General features: G+C 45.0%; 1 protein-coding gene across 1 annotated transcript; it reads right to left on the bottom strand.

Annotated features, from left to right (window-relative positions):
• Window positions 1-2,398: 2,398 nt before the first annotated feature.
• Window positions 2,399-13,669, bottom strand: LOC122934370 (coiled-coil-helix-coiled-coil-helix domain-containing protein 10, mitochondrial-like). Its single transcript, XM_044289785.1, has 4 exons — window positions 13,470-13,669; window positions 11,663-11,873; window positions 3,656-3,815; window positions 2,399-2,559 (listed from the first exon to the last, which is right to left on the bottom strand). The coding sequence occupies exons 1-4, from the start codon at window positions 13,652-13,654 to the stop codon at window positions 2,540-2,542; spliced, it is 576 nt and encodes a 191-aa protein (XP_044145720.1). The 5' UTR covers window positions 13,655-13,669; the 3' UTR covers window positions 2,399-2,539.
• Window positions 13,670-24,175: the final 10,506 nt, after the last annotated feature.

Genomic DNA, 24,175 nt, shown 5'->3' with positions numbered 1-24,175 from the left:
CTGTAGAGGAGGAGAGCTGCAGAGGCCGATTGGAGCAGACCGAATGTGGCAGGAGGACATGCCGAGGAGTGCAGGAGTGTCTGGGAGGCCTGTGTGATTAGGTGTGGTGCCTGTAGCTGGAGACACCCACCGTCCACTTTATACGTGGCCCAGACAGAGCAGCCTGAATGGAGAAAGGTGAAAACTGCACAGGGACAGAAGTGCCACAGCTGAAGTATTGCAGAGCAGTTTGATAAGATTAGAATAGATTAGAACAAGGTATTTCAGCCTGGTGATTATAGGGGTTTTCCAGGTATTTTTCACTGATGACTTATGCTCTGGAGAGGTCATCAGTATCTGATCGGTGTGGGTCCGACAACTGGGACCCCCACTGATTATCTGTTTGAGAAGGCTCCATCACTCGCAGTAGCTTCTCTCATCTTAGCCTAGGCCATGTGATGTTCATCGGTCACATGGCCTAGGCACAGCCCAGCCCCATAGAAGTGAATGGGGCTGAGCTGCGATACCAAGCACAGCCGCTATGCAATGTACAGTGCTGTGCTTTGTGAGCAGGGAGCTGATCAAACAGCTGATCAATGAGGGTCCTGGGCGTCGGACCCCCACCAATCAGATGCTGATTTTTTTGTTTTTCGAAAGCCCAAAGTACGTGCTTATATCACCCGTATCGTGCAGCGTGCCACACAAAAAATGTGCACTAAGTTGCTGTCCATCGCAGGCCCTCTCCATAAGAGAAGAGCCCCCCATAAACCATTCCCTATCCCTCCGGGCCTATGGCTCCTGCAAGGGACTGGGGCAAGTGGCAACCCTCAGCCGAAGTCAAGGGTACGCACACCTATGCTCCTGGCTTTCGCCTCGGCTGCCACCCAAGGTGTCAGCCAGGAGCTCAACAAGGTCTGGACTCTCCCCGGAGGGAGAGCCCAAGGGGTTTGGCAGAGGGGTGCGGAACCAGGATGCCCCCCCTAGACCTCAGTGACAAATAACGTGTAAAGTGCATACACAGTGAAAACATACAAATAAATAAAGTGAATGTGTGCCATTACAGCCCGGACATTCGACCAGAATTATAAAAATTCCTCATCTTGTCATGGCCGAAGCTGGACAAAGAGGTGTGTGCCCTAAAAATATGAGAAAGAAAGTTCTGTGACAATGTGCCGTCTATTAGTGGGATCCCACACCCAGTGAGTTCAGGCACCCCAGGGTCACTACTCCGGAGGCACTTGCACAACTCAGCCTAATGGCTTTGATCCAGCAGCCCAGGCCACCTCACACAGGACATCTCTGCCCTGATGCTGTACACCCTTCGTGGGTCACTGTGTGGTTCTCTGTTCTCCTCACATCCCATGGCTCAGCCTGCCGCTGAGTATCTGCATGGATTCTCTTAAAGGGCTTCTGTCACCCCACTAAACGCATTATTTTTTTTTGTCTACTTAGAATCCCTATCCTGCCATATTGCTATACATTATGTTATTAATAATTTTCGTTCAGTAGATTTAGCCAAAAACTTACTTTTATGATATGCTAATTACCTTTCTACCAGCAAGTAGGGCATCTACTTGCTGGTAGCAGCCGCAGAAAACCGCCCCCTCCTTGTGTTGATTGACAGGGCCAGTCGCGATCTCCTCCTCCGGCCGGCCCTGTCAGCATTTCAAAAATAGCGCACCTGTGTTGATTCGGCGCAGGCGCTCTGAGATAAGGAGGCTCGCCTCCTCAGCACTCCCTCAGTGCGCCTGCGCCGATGAAGTCTTCTCTTTCGGTGACGTCATCGCTACCAAAACCAGATTTATAATTTACTAGTAAGGATCCATTCACACGTCCGCAAAACACGGACGCCTTTTCTTGTTTGAGTCTGCGGACAAAAAAATCCCCTTGTGCTGCAATCTGCGACTTCTCCCAGCTCTCGCCAGGTGTAAAAAAGTGGGAGAGGTGCCGGCGGGACTGGCCGGTAGGCCCGTCTTATTTACCATTTTCTATGCCTGGTTTAGATGTAAAAAATGGTCTAAATGTAAGACAGCTAGGAAGCGCCTCTTCATAACTCCAGTGGCGCCTAATCTGGAAAATAATATGCATTATGCTTCATGCAAACGGCCATACCTGCATTTCGGTCCATAGACAACAAGTCCACAAAATATGGATACCTCCCATCAATAGAAATGGCTCTTCTCATCTGCAATCTGGACAGTTATATGATTTGTTCTATAATTTGCAGAACAGCCACATGGATCTGTGAAAATAATGGATCTGTGTATGGCTCCATAGAAATGAATGGGTCAAAAAATGCAGATAGCACACAGATGAAAAACACGGTCATGTGCCTAAGGCCTAATATATACAGTAATATACTAAATATATTGTGTTGCTAAAAACAGGTCAAATGTTAAAACAAGACACAAACACAGTATTGCAGGAAAATATAAATACATCTAGATTTATTATTTTAATCAATTTTAAGATATAACATGAAAAGCAGATAACAGAAATGCATTATGATGAAAAAGTGGCTTCTCCTGGGTATGCTCGCCAGCTGGGCAACTGACAGATATCACAAAAGAGCGGTGACACCTGCAAAAGACAAAAAACTACAGTTACAATGTATCAAATATTTAACACTCTAAGGCAGGCATCCTCAAACTGCGGCCCTCCAGCTGTTGTAAAACTACAACTCCCACAATGCCCTACTGTAGACTGATACCTGTAGGCTGTTCGGGCATGCTGGGAGTTGTAGTTTTGCAACAGCTGGAGGGCCGCAGTTTGAGGATGCCTGCTCTAAGGGCTCATACAAAAGGCCGTATGCTCTCCGCAAAAATGCGGATCCGTTTTTTGGGCGGATTAGAAGCCCTTTTTTTCCGTTCTACGGCTACAGAAAACAAATAAAACAAACATGTCCTATACTTGTCAGTCAAAATCAGTACGTAGCCCCCATTGAAGTCTATGGGTCCGCAAAAATGCGGAATGCAATCTGTTTTTTTGCGGACATACTGAACTGTCCGCACAAAAACAGGTCCACGTTTTTTAAGACAGCATACGGCCGTCCGAATGAGCCCTAAAGCAGAAGTCCATCTATAGGGATTACATAAATAGCAGAACACCTAAGCCCTGGAGCTTCAGGAGGTCCAAAGACCCCATAATCACATAGGCAGACATCAGTGTTGGCCCAGGGTAAGTGGGGGTTCTGTCACACATTTTACACTGGGGCCCAGAAGCTAAAAGTTACAACTCTATATTGGAAGGACTTAAAAGGGTATTCTCATGAGGATATTTATGGAATAACCACTGGACCAGATAAGTGCGGGTCCCACCTATCACCTTGAGAACAGAGGCCCCTGTCTCGCACTCGCTGTGAATGAAGAAGTGGCCGTGCGTGAGTGGCTCCTCATTTCGATTAAGTCAATTCAATGAAGTGAATGGAGAGAAATGTGCATGTGTGCCCACCTCTCCATTCCCAGAGACTGCAGGACATCCCCCCCCCCCCCCAATGGACTGCTGATGACCCAGCAATGTGGTAATGTATAAAGCCACTCCAATGGTCAGTGAGACCTGGGCCCACATTTGTAGTAGCAGTTACATGGAGTAATGACCCTTATAGCAGACGTGTAGTTCACCTTGTGGAAAGTCCTTCAGACCGGTGGCCCTAGACCACATTGTATCATGCACTCACCATAGTTGTGTTTGCACTGCTTTAACACTTCACTGAACCCTTCACACAGAAGAAGGTCAGTCTGGGTGGTAGCGCAGTCCAAGAATTGCTTCATTTCATAGTGACAGGGACCATATTGTGACTGAGGCTGCGGGGAGACAGCAGGGGGCTTTGGAGTCTCCTACAGGAAAAACATAGATATTATTATTAGAAAAAAAACTGAACTAAAAAGTAATAGTTAATAAGAATTAAAGGGGTTGTCTCATCATGGACAATGGGGGCATATCGCTAGGATATGCCCCCATTGTCTTATAGGTGTGGGTCCCACCGCTGGGACCGGCACCTATATCGAGAACGGGCCCTGCAAGTGAAGGAGGGCGCACTGCGCATGCGCAGCTGCCCTCCATTCATTTTCTATGGGGCCGGTGAAAATAGCCGAGCTCTGGCTTGACTATTTCCGTCGGCCCCATAGAAATGAATGGGAGCGGGGGCTGCACATCCCATTCACTTCTATGGGGAGCCGGCTTGGTGGTGGCCGGACCGGAGTCCTCCAGCCACCACCTTGCCGATCTCCGTTCTCGATATAGGTGTGGGTCCCAGCGGTGGGACCCGCACCTATAAGACATTGTCCATGATGAGGCAACCCCTTTAAGAACAGAATGAAACGCGTACTGTATGACTGGCTGGTTTCTCCTGACATGTCTGTTTTACCAACTCCCCATGTAGAATTTCTGAAGCATCTTTTTATATAGCATTATGTTGTGCCATCCCTCTGTAATTCCTACTAGAAGTTTATGAATTAACTGCAAGCAGTCTGCAATAAAGGTCCAACTGGGAGTAACCAGTCAGGGGGTGTCCCTGCACAGACTGCCAACGATTAGATAGTCCTAGACTGTGATGGGCCAACTCCCAAATGGTAACACCCAGATGGCCTTTTATTCATCGACTTCTGTAGTAATAATAAAGGAATGGCACATCAGAGAGTTATAATAATAGATGCTACAGAATTGTTATTACATGGGGAATGCAAGTAATTATTAAACCTGACATGTCAGGAGTGTGAAAGGTCCTCTTTAACCCCTTAGCGCCATCTAATACACATTTACTGTGTTATACAAAGTAGCTAGTGCCAAGTGCCATAAAATTACACTGCGGTACTAGGGCGGGGACAGGAGCTGTGCCTGCACCATATGCAGCCGGCATGCACTGTATATTACAGCTGACACTTACTAACTGCAGACTGCTGAAACACCCAACACTAATTCTGGCCCATTGACTCCTCAGATGCCGCAGTCAATTGACTTGGCATCTAAGCAGTTAGACAGATGTGGGGACATACTCTGTCACCTATCAGAATCCATCTTTACACTGATGGGCATAGTGCACAATGCATTGAATTATTAAAGCAATCAAGTGACTGCATATACAAGCTCCCTAGAGGGACCGAAAAAGTAAACAAAAAAATAAATAAATTGTGCAACAAAAAGTACAAGAATAGAACAGTGCCTTTTTTATATTTTAATACTTTTGCACGGTAAAGGTAGAACATTCAAGGGTGCTATAAAAAAAAAAAAAATGCTATTTATTTAGTTTTATAAGTTCTTTTTATCCTGCATGGTGAAATACTTGATTTCAACAGATGTATGATCACAGAGGTATTAAAAAAGGCAACACACTAATAACACTTGTCTAGTGGGTGCAACCGTACTGATTGGAGGCTATGGAAGCGCCTACATCTCTTTTATATGACACACAATCACCTGGCAGGCTCCATGGCACCTATCCTGAGAAGAACCCCTCTAAGGACCTCTCAGAAGATCTTTGAACCATATCAGGTTCCTATTATAGGTCATCCAGTAAGTCCGTCACGAGTCAATCTATTCACTTGTCACTTGTTTGATACCAGGCTAATATTTAACTGTTGTAGAATTGGACACCATGTTACTGGCACTTTCTGCACAGTTGCTCAACTGACATTTTAATAGGGGAGCACAACTTTTGCAACCAATTATTTTATTGCTGTGATGCATCTCAAATAAAATAATAAAGCAACTCTAAAAACTGTGTTGACTGGTCTCCGTGGTAACAGACTACAAACCACGTGTAGTCTCATCCGGCAGTCACATGTCACTCTATTCCATCTGTCAGCACTGCTGACCTTGGGTGAAAAGAGGATGGATAGATGAAAGACGGGTGTCTGGTAGCTAGAGGTGGACGGCCATCACCAAAGTCAATGTCCTCGATGTCACAAGCATAGCCTGAGCTTCTAGAGCAGGGATCAGCAACCTTCGTCACGCCAGCTGCTGTCAGACTACAACTCCCAGAATGCAAACATGCTTGGCTGTTCTTCTAACACCCACAGAAGTGAATGAAGCATTCTGGGAGTTGTAGTTTCTGAACAGCTGGAGGTTGCTGGTCCCTGTTCTAGCTTGTGATGAAATGCTAGATAACAGATACAGCACGTGACAAGATAATGTCTATATGAATGAATGAACAAACTGCCATATTTGACAAATATCTTTATGTTGAAAAATACTACTCACAAACTAAAAGAGCATTAACGCCCCACTAGTGACCCAACCTTCTTCTGATGAGCTATTAAAATGCATACTTTTATTTCATCATTTAAAATAATATTTGTCAGAGTCAAAAATGTGACTTTAACCTCTTCACGATATGCGCCATACATGTAAGGTGGATGTCAGGGACTAAATGTTTGAGATCGGCAAAAATTGTCAATTGTGACCATGGCGGCATCTATTGAGGCTTTCCCTGGGAGCGCTGTGCTGCTGGGGCCAAAACAGCTTGATCGGTGCATGTGGGAGCCGCTAGTGTGGGTCTCTATGAAGAAACCCAGTTGTAGATCTTACAGAGGCCTGAACATGGCAAACTCATCCTTCATTGCAATGAGAATTCAGGCAAATGAGAAGAAATATAGATGATAGGCATCACCGCATCCCTAAATGCTTGAATCATTAAAATATTAATGTAATTATCCTGTAACATTATGAAAGGTTATTTTTGATGATTTTACATTTTCCATGTCAATATCTATATAAAAAAATTAATAATTAAATCCTGCAGTTTTTACACCGGCCACTAGGCCTAATAATAAGCTCTACTTCTCTGTACGGACCACTTTTCAGCATTATCTCCTTATCATCACAGGCAGAGTTACAATGGCAGATATCATCTCTATACAGAGAAAACACAGGATTCACACTGAGAAACTGTCTTATCGGCTGCTTGCTTGTACAATGACCTCTGCACAGAGCACGCCTAGAAAACTCTCCCATAGAAGCCAATGACCTCCCCCCAGACCAGTGTGTCTAGGGTTCATGGTGGCCGCTGTAAAGCATATCTCTAAATGCTGCTAATCCTTTCAAGACCGGTGATTTTTCCAGTTTTTGTTTCCATTTTTTACTCCCAGCTCTCCCAAAGCCATAGCTTTTTATATTTTCATTCACATACAGACGTGGACAAAATTGTTGGTACCCTTTGGTCAATGAAAGAAAAAGTCACAATGGTCACAGAAATAACTTTAATCTGACAAAAGTAATAATAAATTAAAATTCTATAAATGTTAACCAATGAAAGTCAGACATTGTTTTTCAACCATGCTTCAACAGAATTATGTAAAAAAATAAACTCATGAAACAGGCATGGACAAAAATGATGGTACCCCTAGAAAACACAGAACATAATGTGACCAAAGGGACATGTTAATTCAAGGTGTGTCCACTAATTAGCATCACAGGTGTCTACAACCTTGTAATCAGCCATTGGGCCTATATATATGGCTCCAGGTAATCACTGTGTTGTTTGGTGATATGGTGTGTACCACACTCGACATGGACCAGAGGAAGCAAAGGAAAGAGCTGTCTCAAGAGATCAGAAAGAAAATTATAGACAAGCATGTTAAAGGTAAAGGCTATAAGACCATCTCCAAGCAACTAGATGTTCCTGTGAGTACAGTTGCACATATTATTCATAAGTTTAAGATCCATGGGACTGTAGCCAACCTCCCTGGACGTGGCCGCAGGAGGAAAATTGATGACAAATCTAAGAGACGGATAATCCGAATGGTAACAAAAGAGCCTAGAAAGACTTCTAAAGAGATTCAAGGTGAACTTCATGCTCAAGGAACATCAGTGTCAGATCGCACCATCCGTCGTTGTTTGAGCCAAAGTGGACTACATGGGAGACGACCAAGGAGGACACCATTGTTGAAAACGAATCATAAAAAAGCAAGACTGGAATATGCCAAACTACATGTTGACAAGCCACAAAGCTTCTGGGAGAATGTCCTGTGGACAGATGAGACAAAAATCGAAGTTTTTGCCAAGGCACATCAGCTGTATGTTCACAGACGAAAAAATGAAGCATATCAAGAAAAGAACACTGTCCCTACTGTGAAACATGGAGGAGGCTCTGTTATGTTCTGGGGCTGCTTTGCTGCGTCTGGCACAGGGTGTCTTGAATCTGTGCAGGGTACAATGAAATCTCAAGACTATCAAGGAATTCTAGAGAGAAATGTACTAGCCAGTGTCAGAAAGCTTGGTCTCAGTCGCAGGTCATGGGTCTTGCAACAGGACAATGACCCAAAACACACCGCTAAAAACACCCAAGAATGGCTAAGAGGAAAAAATTGGACTATTCTAAAGTGGCCTTCTATGAGCCCTGACCTCAATCCTATTGAGCATCTTTGGAAGGAGCTGAAACATGCAGTCTGGAAAAGGCACCCTTCAAACCGGACACAACTGGAGCAGTTTGCTCATGAGGAGTGGGCCAAAATACCTGCTGAGAGGTGCAGATGTCTCATTGACAGTTACAGGAAGCGTTTGATTGCAGTGATTGCCTCAAAAGGTTGCGCAACAAAATATTAAGTTAGGGGTACCATCATTTTTGTCCATGCCTGTTTCATGAGTTTATTTTTTTACATAATTCTGTTGAAGCATGGTTGAAAAACAATGTCTGACTTTCATTGGTTAACATTTATAGAATTTTAATTTATTATTACTTTTGTCAGATTAAAGTTATTTCTGTGACCATTGTGACTTTTTCTTTCATTGACCAAAGGGTACCAACAATTTTGTCCACGTCTGTAGCTGTATAAGGGCTTGTTTTTTTTTGAGGGGCAAGATTAACTTTCTAATGGCACTATTTACGGTGCCAGAGGCAGGCTCTCCATAGGAACTAGTGTGCGGCAGCCATGTACTAGTCCTGACTACAGAAGCTGCGGCACACTGCATCCAGCTCCCCCCCGATCCTCGCTCAAGGGAGCCAGAGCACGGCATGGAGCGTGCGCTCCCCGTCTTTAAAGGGGTTGTCTCACTTCAGTAAGTGCCATTTATCATGTAGTGAGTTAATACAAGGCACTTACTAATGTATTGTTATTATCCATATTGCTTCCTTTGCTGGCTGGATTAATTTTACCATCACATTATACACTTCTCGTTTCCATGGTTACAGACCACCAGTGGCGGTCCTGCTTGAAGAATGTAGGAAAAAGCACCAGCCTAAGGCCTCATGCACACGGACGTTTTTTTTCACGGTCCGCAAAACGGGGTTCCGTTGGTCCGTGATCCGTGACCGTTTTTCCGTCCGTGGGTCTTCCTTGATTTTTGGAGGATCCACGGACATGAAAAAAAAGTCATTTTGGTGTCCGCCTGGCCGTGCGGAGCCAAACGGATCCGTCCTGAATTACAATGCAAGTCAATGGGGACGGATCCGTTTGATGTTGACACAATATGGTGCCATTTCAAACGGATCCGTCCCCATTGACTTTCAATGTAAAGTCTGGAGTTCTGTTATACCATCGGATTGGAGTTTTCTCCAATCCGATGGTATATTTTAACTTGTAGCGTCCCCATCACCATGGGAACGCCTCTATGTTAGAATATACTGTCGGATATGAGCTACATCGTGAAACTCATTTCCGACAGTATATTCTAACACAGAGGCGTTCCCATGGTGATGGAGACGCTTCAGGTTAGAATATACAAAAAAACTGTGTACATGACTGTCCCCTGCTGCCTGGCAGGTGCTGCCAGGCAGCAGGGGGCAGACCCCCCCCCCCCCCTGTTTTTAACTCATTGGTGGCCAGTGGGCCCCCCCTCCCCTGTTGTTAACTCGTTGGTGGCCAGTGTGCGCACCCCCTCCCTCCCTCCCTCCCTCTATTGTTTTAATACATTGGGGCCAGTGTGCGCGCCCCCCCAACCCCCCCTCCCTCCCTCTATTGTTTTAATACATTGGGGCCAGTGTGCGCGCGCCCCCCCAACCCCCCCTCCCTCCCTCTATTGTTTTAATACATTGGGGCCAGTGTGCGCGCGCCCCCCCAACCCCCCCCCCCCCCCCCCCCCTCCCTCCCTCTATTGTAATCATCATCGGTGGCAGCGGAGTGGAAGATTTTCATACTTACCTGGCTGCTGGCTGCTGCGATCTCTGTGTCCGGCCGGGAGCTCCTCCTACTGGTAAGTGACAGGTCTGTGCGGCGCATTGCTGTCACTTACCAGTAGGAGGAGCTCCCGGCCGGACGCAGACATCGCAGCAGCCAGCAGCCAGGTAAGTATGAAAATCTTCCACTCCGCTGCCACCGATGATGATTACAATAGAGGGAGGGAGGGGGGGGGGGGGGGGGGGGGTTGGGGGGGCGCGCGCACACTGGCCCCAATGTATTAAAACAATAGAGGGAGGGAGGGAGGGCGCGCGCACACTGGCCCCAATGTATTCAAACAATAGAGGGAGGGAGGGAGGGGGTGCGCACACTGGCCACCAACGAGTTAACAACAGGGGGAGGGGGCCGCACAATGATATTCAAACTGGGGAGGGGGGGGGGGGGGTCTGCCCCCTGCTGCCTGGCAGCCCTGATCTCTTACAGGGGGATATGATGGGGTTAATTGTACTATCATATCCCCCTGTAAGAGATCGGGTGCTGCCAGGCAGCAGGGGGCAGTCTTGTACAAAGTTTGCAGTGTATTCTAACTAGAAGCGTCCCCATCACCATGGGAACGCTTCTGTGTTAGAATATACTGTCGGAAATGAGTTTTCACGAAGTGAAAACTTAGATCAGAAAAAGCTTTTATGCAGACGGATCTTCGGATCCGTCTGTATAAAAAGCAACCTACGGCCACGGATCACGGACACGGATGCCAATCTTGTGTGCATCCGTGTTCTTTCACGGACCCATTGACTTGAATGGGCCCGTGAACCGTTGGCCGTGAAAAAAATAGGACAGGTCATATTTTTTTCACGGCCAGGAAACACGGCTCACGGATGCGGCTGCCAAACGGTGCATTTTCCGATTTTTCCACGGACCCATTGAAAGTCAATGGGTCCGTGAAAAAAAACGGAAAACGGCACAACGGCCACGGATGCACACAACGGTCGTGTGCATGAGGCCTAAGTGAGCTCCTATGGTCCCGGCCACCAGAGAGGTTAACGCTTTTTCCTTTAGTGTGCAAGCACGACCACCACTGATGGATTGCAGGGTGGTCTGTAACCACAGTGTATAATGTGATAGAAAAATGAATCCAGCCAGCAAAGGAAGCAATATGGATACTCACAATACATTAGTAAGTGCCTTGTAATAACTTTCTCTACATGATAAATGCCACTTACTGAAGTGAGACAGCCCCGTTAACGTCTCAGATGCTGTGGTCACATTTGACCAAGGCATCTTAGGGGTTACATTTGTGCGACTGCCGTTATCATCAATTGCATACATTAGTCCCGGGTGCCTGCTGTTCAAAACAGCAGGTACCCAGCGACGATGGAGCCCACTCCGCGTGCGCCATTCTTAAATGCTCGACCGATGACGTAAATTTACCTTGGGCCATGGGAAAAGGGGTTAAGAACAGCTCAGGCAAGAAGGCAGCCTCAATAATAATGTTCAGGAAACAGAATTAAAAAAATAAAAATAAAAACAGATTAGAAAAAAAGCTGTGTGTTCCTATCTAGTTATAACTGGCAGAAAACATTATAGATGACCCCCTTCTCTTTAGTGCATATATCTATGCTGATACTGACCTGTACAGGAGCTGGCTTTGCAGGCTCAGAGCTGCCACCGCTAAAGGCACCAGTCAGTGCTCCACCAAGGACATGTCCAACCGCTGACCCCACCGCCACACCAGCTGCTGTAGTAGCCATCTGAGCCATTAATCCGGGCCCCTGGGAAGGGGCCGTGGATACAGCAGAAGGGGGTGGATGGGCAGGAGCTGGGACATTAGAGGGAGCAGGGCTGCCAAAACAAAGGAAACAGAAATTAACATATTTTACAAAAATTCTAATAAACTGCAAGCATATTGAGTATTGTTTGGTATGTGACATCAGATGTCGTATGTACTGCGGACACATGGCACCACGTGCACGCCATATGCATGAGTCCTCAGGTTTCACTCTCACAACGCATCTTGTGGGGCAGATTTACTAAACCTAGAAATGGTGTAAGCTCAGACCGCTTATCCAGACCTGCACCTGATGTACCAAATTCCCCAAATTCCTGACAGGTTCCGATACCTTTTTTGGCATAATATATAAGCCAATCACAGTAAATCTAGCATTTTAAGTTACAACATGGCAAGTCACTAGAGTGAAAGTTCAATCTGCTGATGGGCAATTTCCATATAAGACAAAAGAGAACGAAACAGGATCTGTAGTAAAACCTTTCATCCTCCATTACCCATCATATAAAAGAGAAATATGGCTCCATCAGAGGAATAATCACTCGTGGGTGAAACACCGCCAGATCAACTTCCACAGATTTACTCACTTTTACCTGCTGCAGTATACAATATATGTCTCACTGGATAGGACGCATGATCTGAATGATATTATCAGGCTTTACAAAAAAACATAAGTGAATTAATGAGGTTTTCCCACTTTTCTATTGGTCCCAGTGCATACATGGTGGCATATGGGTGGTCACTCTCCTTCAATGGGAAATGACCTCCAGGGGGTACAAGGGGGAAGGCTATAGAAAATGACCTTTAGGAGGAACAGCAGGGAAGTTTATGGAAAATGGCCTCTAGGAGGTACAAGAGGGGGGGGGGGTCTATGGAAGATGGCCTCTAGGAGGTACGGGGGGGAAGTCTATGGAAAATGGCCTCTGGGGGGGAAGTCTATGGAAAATGGCCTCTGGGGGGGGAGTCTATGGAAAATGGCCTCTGGGGGGGGAGTCTATGGAAAATGGCCTCTGGGGGGGGGGGGGAGTCTATGGAAAATGGCCTCTGGGGGGGGAAGTCTATGGAAAATGGCCTCTGGGGGGGAAGTCTATGGAAAATGGCCTCTGGGGGGGGAGTCTATGGAAAATGGCCTCTGGGGGGGGGGGGGGGGGGAGTCTATGGAAAATGGCCTCTGGGGGGGGGGGGGGGAGTCTATGGAAAATGGCCTCTGGGGGGGGGAGTCTATGGAAAATGGCCTCTAGGGGGGACAGGGAAATAACCTCTAGGATGTACAGGGGGAAATTCTATGGGAAATATCATATGGGGTAGAGGGAAATAACCTCTAGGAGATACAGGTGGAATTGTATTGGAAATAACCTCTAGAAAGTACAGGTCAATAGTCTCTATGGGGGGGATATGTGACAGATCACTTACTTGCACAGACCACTACTCCTATAATGCTGTGTGCATGAGCTGAAAGGTCTGTAGGACCTGTCCCATGGGACATCAGAGTCTACAAGATCACATAGGAATGTACAAAATACACAGAAATGTTCTCCAATATCCCATTTTTAGCAGGAGCCCTGCACGTTCTCAGCGGTCACACACGTCTACAGTTACACCATGACTTTATCCAAAGGGTATGCGGTGACCTTGTCTGTAGATCCTCTTACCTGGGCGCAGTGCGGGAAGTGCTGCGGCTACCTCGCGGCATGATGACCTCCAGGAGTCCCACTCTGCTGGCCACAATGACAGCTCTCGTCCAGATCTCGGGAAACTTCGCACTTGTCAGTCCCAGAATCCTCCAATCGGCGCTTCCTAGTGACGTCACGACCTGCAAGTGCTCTATCTCCAGCATGACTGGTTATATAAGCCGCTGCAGGCTGTCCGTAAATGTACAGGATGGAGTCCGTGCAACTGCTGGTTATGGTCTCCACTACTACCTGCAGATCTGGCCCATTGTCTCATTATCCTTGTACCTATCTATATGTCCTATATGATATCTATATGCTTCCCGTACATTTCCAATATATATGTCATGTATGGTACCTATTGATATGTATCCGGTATGTTCCCTATGTAAAACCTATATGCGCTTTCATGTATGTTTCCTATATGGTATATATATGCGCTTTCATGTATGTTTCCTATATGGTATATATATGCGCTTTCATGTATGTTTCCTATATGGTACTTATATGCGCCCAATATGTTTCCTATATCACACGCTTATTCACTCTATTTATTTATTGATTTGTCCCCTATGTGTGTGGCAAGTGACTGTTTAGTCATGTATCCTGTATGGCGTGTGCCGCTATGTGTCTGGGTATCTTCTCTGACATATAGTATGTGCTTGTGTATACACGTGACAATGTATATATGTAGCGTTGGTGAGCACCGGTAAGTGTGTAATACGTATATGCCTGTGGGAGCGTATCTGCGACTACCCGACCTTTCATGGGACCTTTTACATATTAACCCCTTAGTGAGTCTTAGTAACAAAGCTATTTTTTTTCCAAGCGCTATAACTTCTGTTTCTGCCTATATAGCCGTAGGAAAGCTTGTTTTTATGTGGGACAAGTTGTAGTTTTTAAGGGCATTATTTTTCAGTGTAAATAACATTCTCTGGGTCATTACAATGATAGCAATACCAAATACATATCATTCTTTTTTTAAAGATTACTATTTTTGCTAAATAAAAACCCATTAAAAAAATGTTTTTGCATCACCACATCCCAACACCCATAACTTTTTACATTTTCCTTCAGGAGCTATGTGAGGGCTTGATTTTTGCCGGAAGACTTCTAGTGTCGGGGTGCCGATGCCTGAGAGAGGGAGCCTCCGCCCTCCAAGCTACTTAGATGCCATGGTCGCTATTGACTGCAGTATCTAAGGAGTTAATTAACCCGGATTGGCACTTCTTTACGAAGGAGTTAATTAACAATCAGCAGCAGGAAATAGGAGGCAAGAGTCAGCCATTCCTAAAGGCGTCTTTACGCTGCTCAATGGAACAGATGATTGTTAGGAAGGAAATGTTCCTTCCCGTCAATCACCTGCTCGTCAGAGGAGAAGACCACTACATTTACATGCAGAGAACTCCTCCATGGTATGGGGAGGAGCAATCACTAATGCCATCGCTCTTTCCCATACAGAATTATTATTTGCCGGCAGCAGATGCTGTTTAGGCGGCACGATCTGCTGCCGGCAAATTATGATTTAGGTGTCTGCACCAACGATCTTATTTACCTGATGAATGAGCATTTTGCACGTTCATTGGGTAATCGGTGGCATCTTTACGAACATTCGTTAGTGATTATCTGGCTCATGCTTGGCCAGTGTAAGGTTCTTTTAAGTGGAAACGTGTGTGTCTGTATATGTATGTGATTGTGTAAACATGTATGTGCGCCTGTATATATACACCGATCTGCTGCCTAATATTACGTAAATCCACGTAGTGCTGCCAAAACTACTTTGACTTATTAAGGTGTAGACTTAAAGGGGTTGTGCATATATATTGATGACCTATTGTCAGGATAAGGGTACTTTCACACTAGCATTATTCTTTTCCGGCACTGATTTTCGTCACAGGGGCTTAATATCGGAAAATAACTGATTAGTTTCATACCCATGCATTCTGAATGGAGAGAAATCCGTTCAGGATGTCTTCAGTTCAGTCACCAATAGGCGTTTTGGACGGAAGAAATACAGCAGTATGCTATAGTATTATCTCCGTCCAAAATTCCGGATCAGATGCCATTCATTTACATTGAAATGTATTAGTGTCGGATGTGGCATTAAAAATACTGGAATGCCGGATCCGTCCTATGCGCAGACCGGTAAAAATATGAAAAAAAAAATATAGAAACAGATCCGTTTGTCCATATGACAAACGGAGAGACGGATCCGTTCTTGCAATGCATTTGTGAGAAGAGCCACATCTGGATCCGTCTACAAATGCTGTCCGTTTGCATGCAGATTGCCTGATCCGGCAGGCAGTTCCGGCGATGGAACTGCTTGCCGGATCACTCCACCGCAAGTGTGAAAGTAGCCTAAGTCATCAATATCTGATTGGCAGGGTTCTGATCAGCTGTTTGAAGAGGAGGCGATGCTCCATGCAAACGCTGCTTCCTGGTCCTAACGCTACAAGTCGTCTTCTGTAGAGCGGCGGCAAAGTGTAATTACAAGTACTCGGTCAATTCAAGTGGATGGAGCCAATACTCGTCCAAACTGCACTTCTGAGACGAAGGGCAGTGTAATGAAGAGGAAGCAGCGCTCGCATGGAGCACTGCTGATTAGACCCCTGCCGATCAGATATTGACAACCTATCCTGACGATAGGTCATCAATATATATGGCTAGAGATGAGCGAACTTCATGTTATGAAATTAGTTTACTCTTAATTTGGTGGTAAAAGCAGAATTGCGTTATGGATTCCGGTACCACGGATCATAACGCAATTCTGTGATGGAATGCATAACGGAATGCCTTTAGAGGCATTCCGTTATTCATTCCGTCATAATAGAAGTCTATGGGCTGCAAAACGGATCCGTCCCATTTCCGTTATGCAGGAGAGGACTCCCCTGCATAACGGAAACGGGAAGGATCCGTTTTGCAACCCATAGACTCATATTATGATGGAATGAATAACGGAATACCTCTAAAGGCATTCCGTTATGCATTCCATCAGAGAATTGCGTTATGGTTATGGTATAATCCATAACGCAATTCTGCTTTTACCACCAAACGAAGCATGAACGAATTTCGAAATATGAAATTCGCTCATCTCTATATATGGCCTGCACAACCCCTTTAAGAAAGCCTCTAAATTTGTCCTGTGGTATCAGTAGGGTACGACTATATGGTCAGGTGTCTGCATGCAGGTTTGGAAGCCGAAACCAGGAGTGAATAAAAAAAAAAGAGGTCATTTCTCTCCTTCTATGATCCACTCCTGATTCTGGCTTCCAAAACTGTATCTGGAAACCTGAATGTGTGGCCATACCCTTAGGCCCCTTTGCAGACGAGCGTGTCCGGATTATGTCCGGATGCGTTCAGTGAAAACTGTGCGATTTTGCAAACAAAACCATTTGGTTTTGTTTGCGATCGCGTTCAGTTTTTATCGCGCGGGTGCAATGCGATTTACTGTGTTTTGCACGCGCGTGATAAAAAACTGAATGTTTACAAACAACATCTCTTAGCAACCATCTGTGAAAATCGCATCAGCACTTGCTTGCGGATGCGATTTTCACGCAGCCCCATTCACTTCTATGAAAATCGCAGAATATAGAACATGCTGCGATTTTCACGGAACGCAAAAAAGTGTGAAAACCACCGCTGATGTACACAGACCCATTTGGTCCGGATTCCGTGCGGGCGCAATGCGTTCACATCATGCATTTCACCCGCACGGAATTCTCGCTCTTGTGAAAGGGGCCTTAGGGCTAGCTCCCACAAAGTTTTTTTACCCACAATATTTGGTGCCAGTTATGCACCAAAGTCTGGGGGGCACAAATCGGGTCCGGATTCCGTGCGGGCGCAATGCGTTCACATCGCGCATTGCACCCGCGCGGAATTCTCGCTCGTGTGAAAGGGGCCTTAGCGCTAGCTCCCACAAAGTTTTTTGCCCACAATATTTGGTGCCAATTACGCACCAAATTCTGGGGGCACAAATCCACTCCTCTCTTGAGACTAGAAGTGGCCTCAGTGGTCATGTGTGTAAGAATGGCACATCAGTAGTGGTATCTTTTGTGGCAGTTCAGTGGAATCGGAACAGATGAGCTAGCCTTTATTCCCATTGGGTGCACATAACCCTGCCATGTTGCTGGATCATTGGTGTGATCTCCCTCAAGCACTCGTGTTAGGTACTAAACACTGCATACCACAAACAATCCACGAGACATGCCAGTTTAATACCATCAGTTATGGCTAGGGCTTCACGGCAAAATGTCTTGCACAACATGAAGAATGTCATGTCCACTGAGACATCGTGGCTAATGATCATTAATGGGGTTGTATTGACACCCAGTAATCCAACTCCTGGATTTTTGGTTGAAGGTCACAAGTCGCACATGATGCTGCACTCGACTGTCACCCCCATGGAGCTTGATTGGAGCAGCAGCTCGCATTGTTGCCCAGAACTTCATTCAATGTCCTCTTCCAGTAGATATGTAATAAATGTTTGTGGCTGAAGTATCCCTTTAAAGGGATTGTCTCGGGATACACATTGGTGGCATGTTGTTAGGATTTCCCAGTAATATCTAATCGATAGACGTCCACCACTTTGTCTCTTTTTGGCACCACTTTTGGTGGCAGCATGGACATCATCAGCTGTAGGTGACAACAGTCCCCAGCATCAGCCATGATCAGAGTTACCTCCGATCCCAGCAGTCTAAATTAGTAGACGCTACAACGGCATCAGAAGATTTTGTGAGCCCGTCAGCACCACACAATGCGATTACAGTGTGCAGATGGGTTTACATGGCAGTCGGGGCTTGACGAAGGCTCCCATGTCTGCCAGAGGCGTCTGACTATTAGGCCGTGTCTAGTGGAACAAAAGTAAAAAAAAAAAAAAGCTAAATTAAAGGGGTTGTCCAAGATAAGTAAAAATCGTGGCCAACCCTTTGCCCTATATCCAGTGGCGTTCTCTGTGGTGCTGGTCCGCTCATTCTGCTATTGTATATTTGCAAGTAGCAACGGTGATGTGCAGATATATAGCATGCGGCTGCTGCAGCCAATTACTGTCCTCAGCAAAAAATATTTTAAAAAAAGATGGTTTCATTTACCATGTAAAATAAATGTAACAAAAGGGAAACAATGAAGAATGTGTACCGTACACAAAAATCAGTCTTTAGCATGTCACTTCACCATATTTACCAGCAGATGGCGGTGTGATATAGTCTCTGGTCAGTGCAACATGCAGAAATGGTGTCGAAACAGCTATTTTAGTCATACTTCTGTATGGACAAGTATTTTGACTGTCATTTGGAGAATAACCAGGATATTTTCATAGCTTAAAGAAAGAAGAGGCACTGTTGGCATGCCAAGGCCTCCTTCTGTTAGCAGAGCCATATGCAATGTTGTGTCCAGCAGACCCCTCAGCATGCCATTGATATTCCGTAGACATAAATAAATGTACACGTATGTATTTATATTGGCTTTACCACAACATACCAAACTGATACATCACAAAGACCTCCCTGCTGCGGCCTGAACATCTGCATGTTCAAAGAGAGCCCCCCACATAAAAGACCCTCGCTCACATACATATACTAGGGATGTATACACATGTATCTGTAGGCCATGACCTGCGTTTCTAAAAGTGACCTCAAAAAGCCTCCAGAAACCACATCTGAGAAAATGGCAGCTCTGTGCATGCGTTCTCACTGCCGCGCAGCTGTGGCGTATTCATTCACTGTGGTTTGCTCTGCTAGATATATCCTTCTCTTACATATTTTTATGCAGAGCTGGGGGTTTGATTAATATAGACAGATACATGGCATTATCAGATACAGACCCCAAAAACCACAGCGTTGACAAGAAGAAAGGAACATTAAACTATATATAACTTTAAGGCACATGATACAGGACTGTAAATGGCATTTATTCCCAAACCATTCTTAAAGAGGTTCTCCGCTCTGCATCACCATCCTTTAAGGCTACATTCACACTAGCGTTTTTGCTAGTAACGCTTCTGTTACTGATAATACAACTATCTGCATCTGTTATGAACGGATCCGGTTGTATTATCTTTGTCATAGCCAAGACGGATCCGTCATGAACTCTACAGAAAGTCAGTGGGGGACATCCGTTTTCGATTGTGTCAGAGAAAACGGATCTGTTTTTTCCCGGTATTGAGACCCTATGACGGATCTCAATACCGGAAAATATTAACGCTAGTGTGAAAGTAGCCTAAAATAATCATTTATGAAGCTAGCTGTAATTATGTAATGTATTTATTTTATCTTTATTGCTCCTATCTTATGTTCTGGGCTGTGGTCCCATGACCGTGTCCATGTAGCTCTTTCCTGTGATGTTATGTCCATGGGCGTGTCAGTGCTAGGGGGAGTGTCTATGTAACTAGCTGGGTGGGAGTTAGCTATAAGCTGGGTGTTGTTAGGGGCGGTACTGGAGCTATGACAGAGAAAGGAGAAGTGCATCATGGGTTTGGTTGGATACAGCAACAGGAAGTGCCACATATAGGATGTAATAAACCAAAGGGATTTGTCTACATGGTGAAAACTGGTCAGGAGAATCCATACTGAAAAAGCATGGGGAAGATATACATGAGGTAAGCAATTACATGAGGATATCTGTAGTAATACCGGAAAACCCTTTAAGATTTTTGCTGTACCTCCAATTTAACAAATGGTGAGAAGTATTGAATGCTGTGTCTTCCCCATAAATGTGTCTGTTTGGCTTATTTCACTTTGATGTGTGAGATAAGCTGCTGTCATACACCTTTCGTGCCGATCCCCCTCCCTTTAAAACAAAAGGAAGGACAGTTTTGAACCCAACACATTAGACCTTTGCTTCTTCCAGTAGGGGATCCAATACACATAAGGAATCATGCACACTGCCGTGTTTTGTGGTCTGCAAATCGCGGATCCGAAAAACACAGATGCCAAGCGAGTGCATGCTGCCATTTATTTTTTTACTTCTGTAGAAATGTCCTATCCTTGTCCGCAAAATGGACAAGAAGAGGACATGTTCTAATTTTTTTGCAGGGCTGCGGAATGGACGTGCGATTAGCACAGGATGTGCTCTCTGCATCTTTTGCGGCCCCATAGAAAACAATGGTTCCGCATCTGATCCGAAAAAATGTGGATCGGATGCGGACAGAAACTAGTAGGGTTATGTGCTTGAGGCCTAAGAATGAAGATTTCAGTGGAACCTGCAGACATGCCTATAGATATGTGTGGCCTATATAAAGTTAGGTCCATATATATTTGGACACTGACACAGATTTTGTTTGTATTACCCGTTTACTAAAACATATTCAAGTTCTAGTTATATAATGGACATAAAGTCCAGACTTTTAGCTTTCATTTGAGGGTATCCACATTCAAATTGGAGGAAGGGTTTAGGAGTTTCAGCTCCTTTACATGTGGCACCATGTTTTTAAAGGGACCAAAAGTAATTGGGCAATTGACTCAAATGCTGTTTCATGGGCAGGTGTGGGCAATTCCTTCATTTTTTCATTCTCAATTAAGCACATAAAAGGCCTGGAGTTGATGTGAGGTTTGCTGAGAAGTAAACATGTGGTCAAATGAGCTCTCCATGAAGGTAAAACAAGTCATCCTTTATCTGCAAAAACAGAAAAAAACCATCCGAGAAATTGCTACACTATTAGGAGTGGCAAAATTTACAGTTTGGTACATCCTGAAAAAGAAAGAAAGCAATGGTGACCTCAACAATGCAAAAAGACCTGGACGCCCCCGGAAGACAACAGTGGTGGATGATCGCAGAATAATTACCATGATGAAGAGAAACCCCTTCACAACAGCCAAACAAGTGAACACCACTCTCCAGGATATAGGCGTATGAATATCCAAATCTACCATAAAGAGAAGACTGCATGAAAGTAAATACAGAGGGTTCACTGCACGGTGCAAGCCACTATAAGCCTCAAGAATAAGAAGGCTAGATTGTACTTTGCTAAAAAAAAATCTTAAAAAAACAGCACATTTCTGGAAGAACATTCTTTGGACAGATGAAATCAAGATCAACCTCTAAAAGAAGGATGGAAAGAAAAAAGTATGGCGAAGGCATGGAACAGCTCATGATCCAAAGCATACCACGTCAACTATAAAACACTGCGGAGGCAGTGTGATGGTTCGGGCATGTATGGCTGCCAGTGGCACTGGGTCCCTAGTGTTTATTGATGATGTGACACAGGATAGAAGCAGCCGGAAGAATTCTGGGGTTTTTAGAGACATAATGTGTGCTCACATCCAGCCAAACTGGTCGGCGTTTCAGAATACAGATGGACAATGACTCAAAACATGAAGCCAAAGCAACCCAGGAGTTTATTAAAGCAAAGAAGTGGAATATTCTTCAATTGCCAAGTCGGTCACCTGATCTGAACCCAATAGAGCATTTCACTTGTTAAAGACAACTTCAGACAGAAAGGCCCACAAACAAACAGCAACTGAAAACCGCTGCAGTAAAGGCCGGCAGAGCATTAAAAACGGAGGAAACGCAGCGTCTGGTGATGTCCAGGAGTTCAAGACTTCAGGCAGTCATTTCCAATCAAAGTATTAGAAATTAACATTTTATTTACAATTATTTAATTTGTCCAATTACTTTTGAGCCCCTGAAATGAAGGAATTTTTATGCAATCATTTTGTTCAACCCATTGAATTAAAGCTGAAAGTCTGAACTGAATCTGAATTAGGGTTGTTGCGATACCAAAATTTGTATTCGATTTCGATACCATAAAAAACGATTGCGATACTCTATACCATTCGATACCACGCGAAACAAATAAAGCACCAAAAAAGCAGCGTGCATTCCTTTTTTTTGGAACGTCCGGCCCATAATCGAACAGTCCGAGCCTATTTTTTGGGGGGACAAGGTCACAAAAAAATGGCGAATTGCGTGTTTTTTTATATATTTAGTTTCTGTTCACTGCATAGGAGATATTGTTCTATATTTTAACAGTTCACACTTTTTTGGCTGTGGCGTTATGTTTATTTATTTATTGTTTATATATTTTATATGTAAAATTGGGAAAGGGGGTGATGTATACTTAATATTTTGTTGTTGTTTTTTCAACTTTTTTTCAACTTTTTATTTAATAACTATTTCCCCCCTTAGGGACTAGAACCTAGGATATTTTTCATCCCTTGTCCTATTCACCCTGATAGAGCTCTATTAGGGTGAATAAGACTTCACACTCTCCCTGCTGCCCTGTGCTTTGTACACACAGAAGCAGGGAGATTACCATGGCAGCCAGGGCTTCAGTAGCGTCCTGGCTGCCATGGTAACTGATCGGAGCCCCAGGATTACACTGCTGGGGCTCCGATCAGAAGCTGCAACTGCACCAAAAATGAATGAAGAGGAGGGGAGGGGACCCTGTGGCCACTGCCACCAAGGATTATAATACTGGGGGGGTTGGGGGGAATTTTCTACCAATGACTTTAATACTGAGGGGGAGGGAGGGTGCACTGCGCCACCAATGTTTTTAGTATAGGGGGGGGGGGGGGGGGCGCAGTGCACCACCAATAAAGATAATTAACGTTTTAATACAAATACAGGAGGCGGGTGCTGGCGGCAGATTCACATAGCCAGCACCCGACCTCTATGACAGGGTGCTGTGATCCGTGGCAGTTAACCCCTCAGGTGCCGGAGTAGTGAGTAATACTAGTGCTAGCAGTGCTATACTATGCTGCTCTTGTGTACTAATGAGCACTCCCATGGGTCCACACTGCAATACGGCGTGCACATGGTCAGTATCTGCGTTTTTTGGATCCATGGTTTGCAGTCCGTAAAACAGACACAGTTGTGTTAACGGACTCTTAGATATAATGGGGGTCATTTACTAAATACTTGCGTTTCACACTTCAGTCTTAGTAAAAAGCCCATTGGTGAAAGATGCAACCAGTTCATTAAAGGGTTTCTGTCACCAGATTTAACCCTATTAAACTGGCTGACATTAGCGATGTGCTAAGGTCAGCAGACCCTAACTCTCCTAATCTCATGCATATAGATGCCCCCATTACTGCACAATTTTAACTTTTATAATATGCTAATTAGCCTCTAGGAGTGGGGGGGGGGGACATTGCTCCTGCTCCTAGAAGCTCAGTTCGCCCATCTCAAGTCACGCCTTGCCGTCCTTGATTGACAGGGCCAGCATTAGTCTTCTGAGGTCAGCCCTGTATGCTGGATAAATCTTGTGCATGTGCAGTCCCAGCACACAGGGCCGGCCGGAGAAGACGAGCGCTGCCTGGCCCTGTCAATCAAGGACAGCAGGGCGTGACTTGAGGTGGGCGAACAGAGCCTCTAGGAGCAGGAGCAATCCCCCCCCCCCCCCCCCCCCCTGCTCCTAGAGGCTAATTAGAATATTATAAAAGTTAAAATTGTGCAGTAATGGGGCATCCATAAGCATAAGTTTAGGATCTGCTGACATTAGCAGATCGCTAATGTCAGCCAGTTTAATAGGGTTAAATCTGGTTACAGAGACCCTTTAAGAGGTGTAGACTTCTTAATAAATTTGTTGCATCTATTATTAGGTCTATGCATTTTCACCAAACTTTGCCGCTTTTTATGACATAAAACAGGCGTAAAGCCTTTGTAAATGAATCCCAATGCTTTAAGTGGAGAATACCTTCATACACGCATAGCCTAGTGGAGTAGTCGTGATTTTTTTATGTCTTCTTATGAAT

This window comes from Bufo gargarizans, chromosome 1, assembly GCF_014858855.1.
Source record: "Bufo gargarizans isolate SCDJY-AF-19 chromosome 1, ASM1485885v1, whole genome shotgun sequence".
Classification (NCBI taxonomy): domain Eukaryota; kingdom Metazoa; phylum Chordata; class Amphibia; order Anura; family Bufonidae; genus Bufo; species Bufo gargarizans.
Note: the sequence above shows the minus strand (reverse complement) of the source record. Positions and strands in the feature narration are given on the sequence as shown.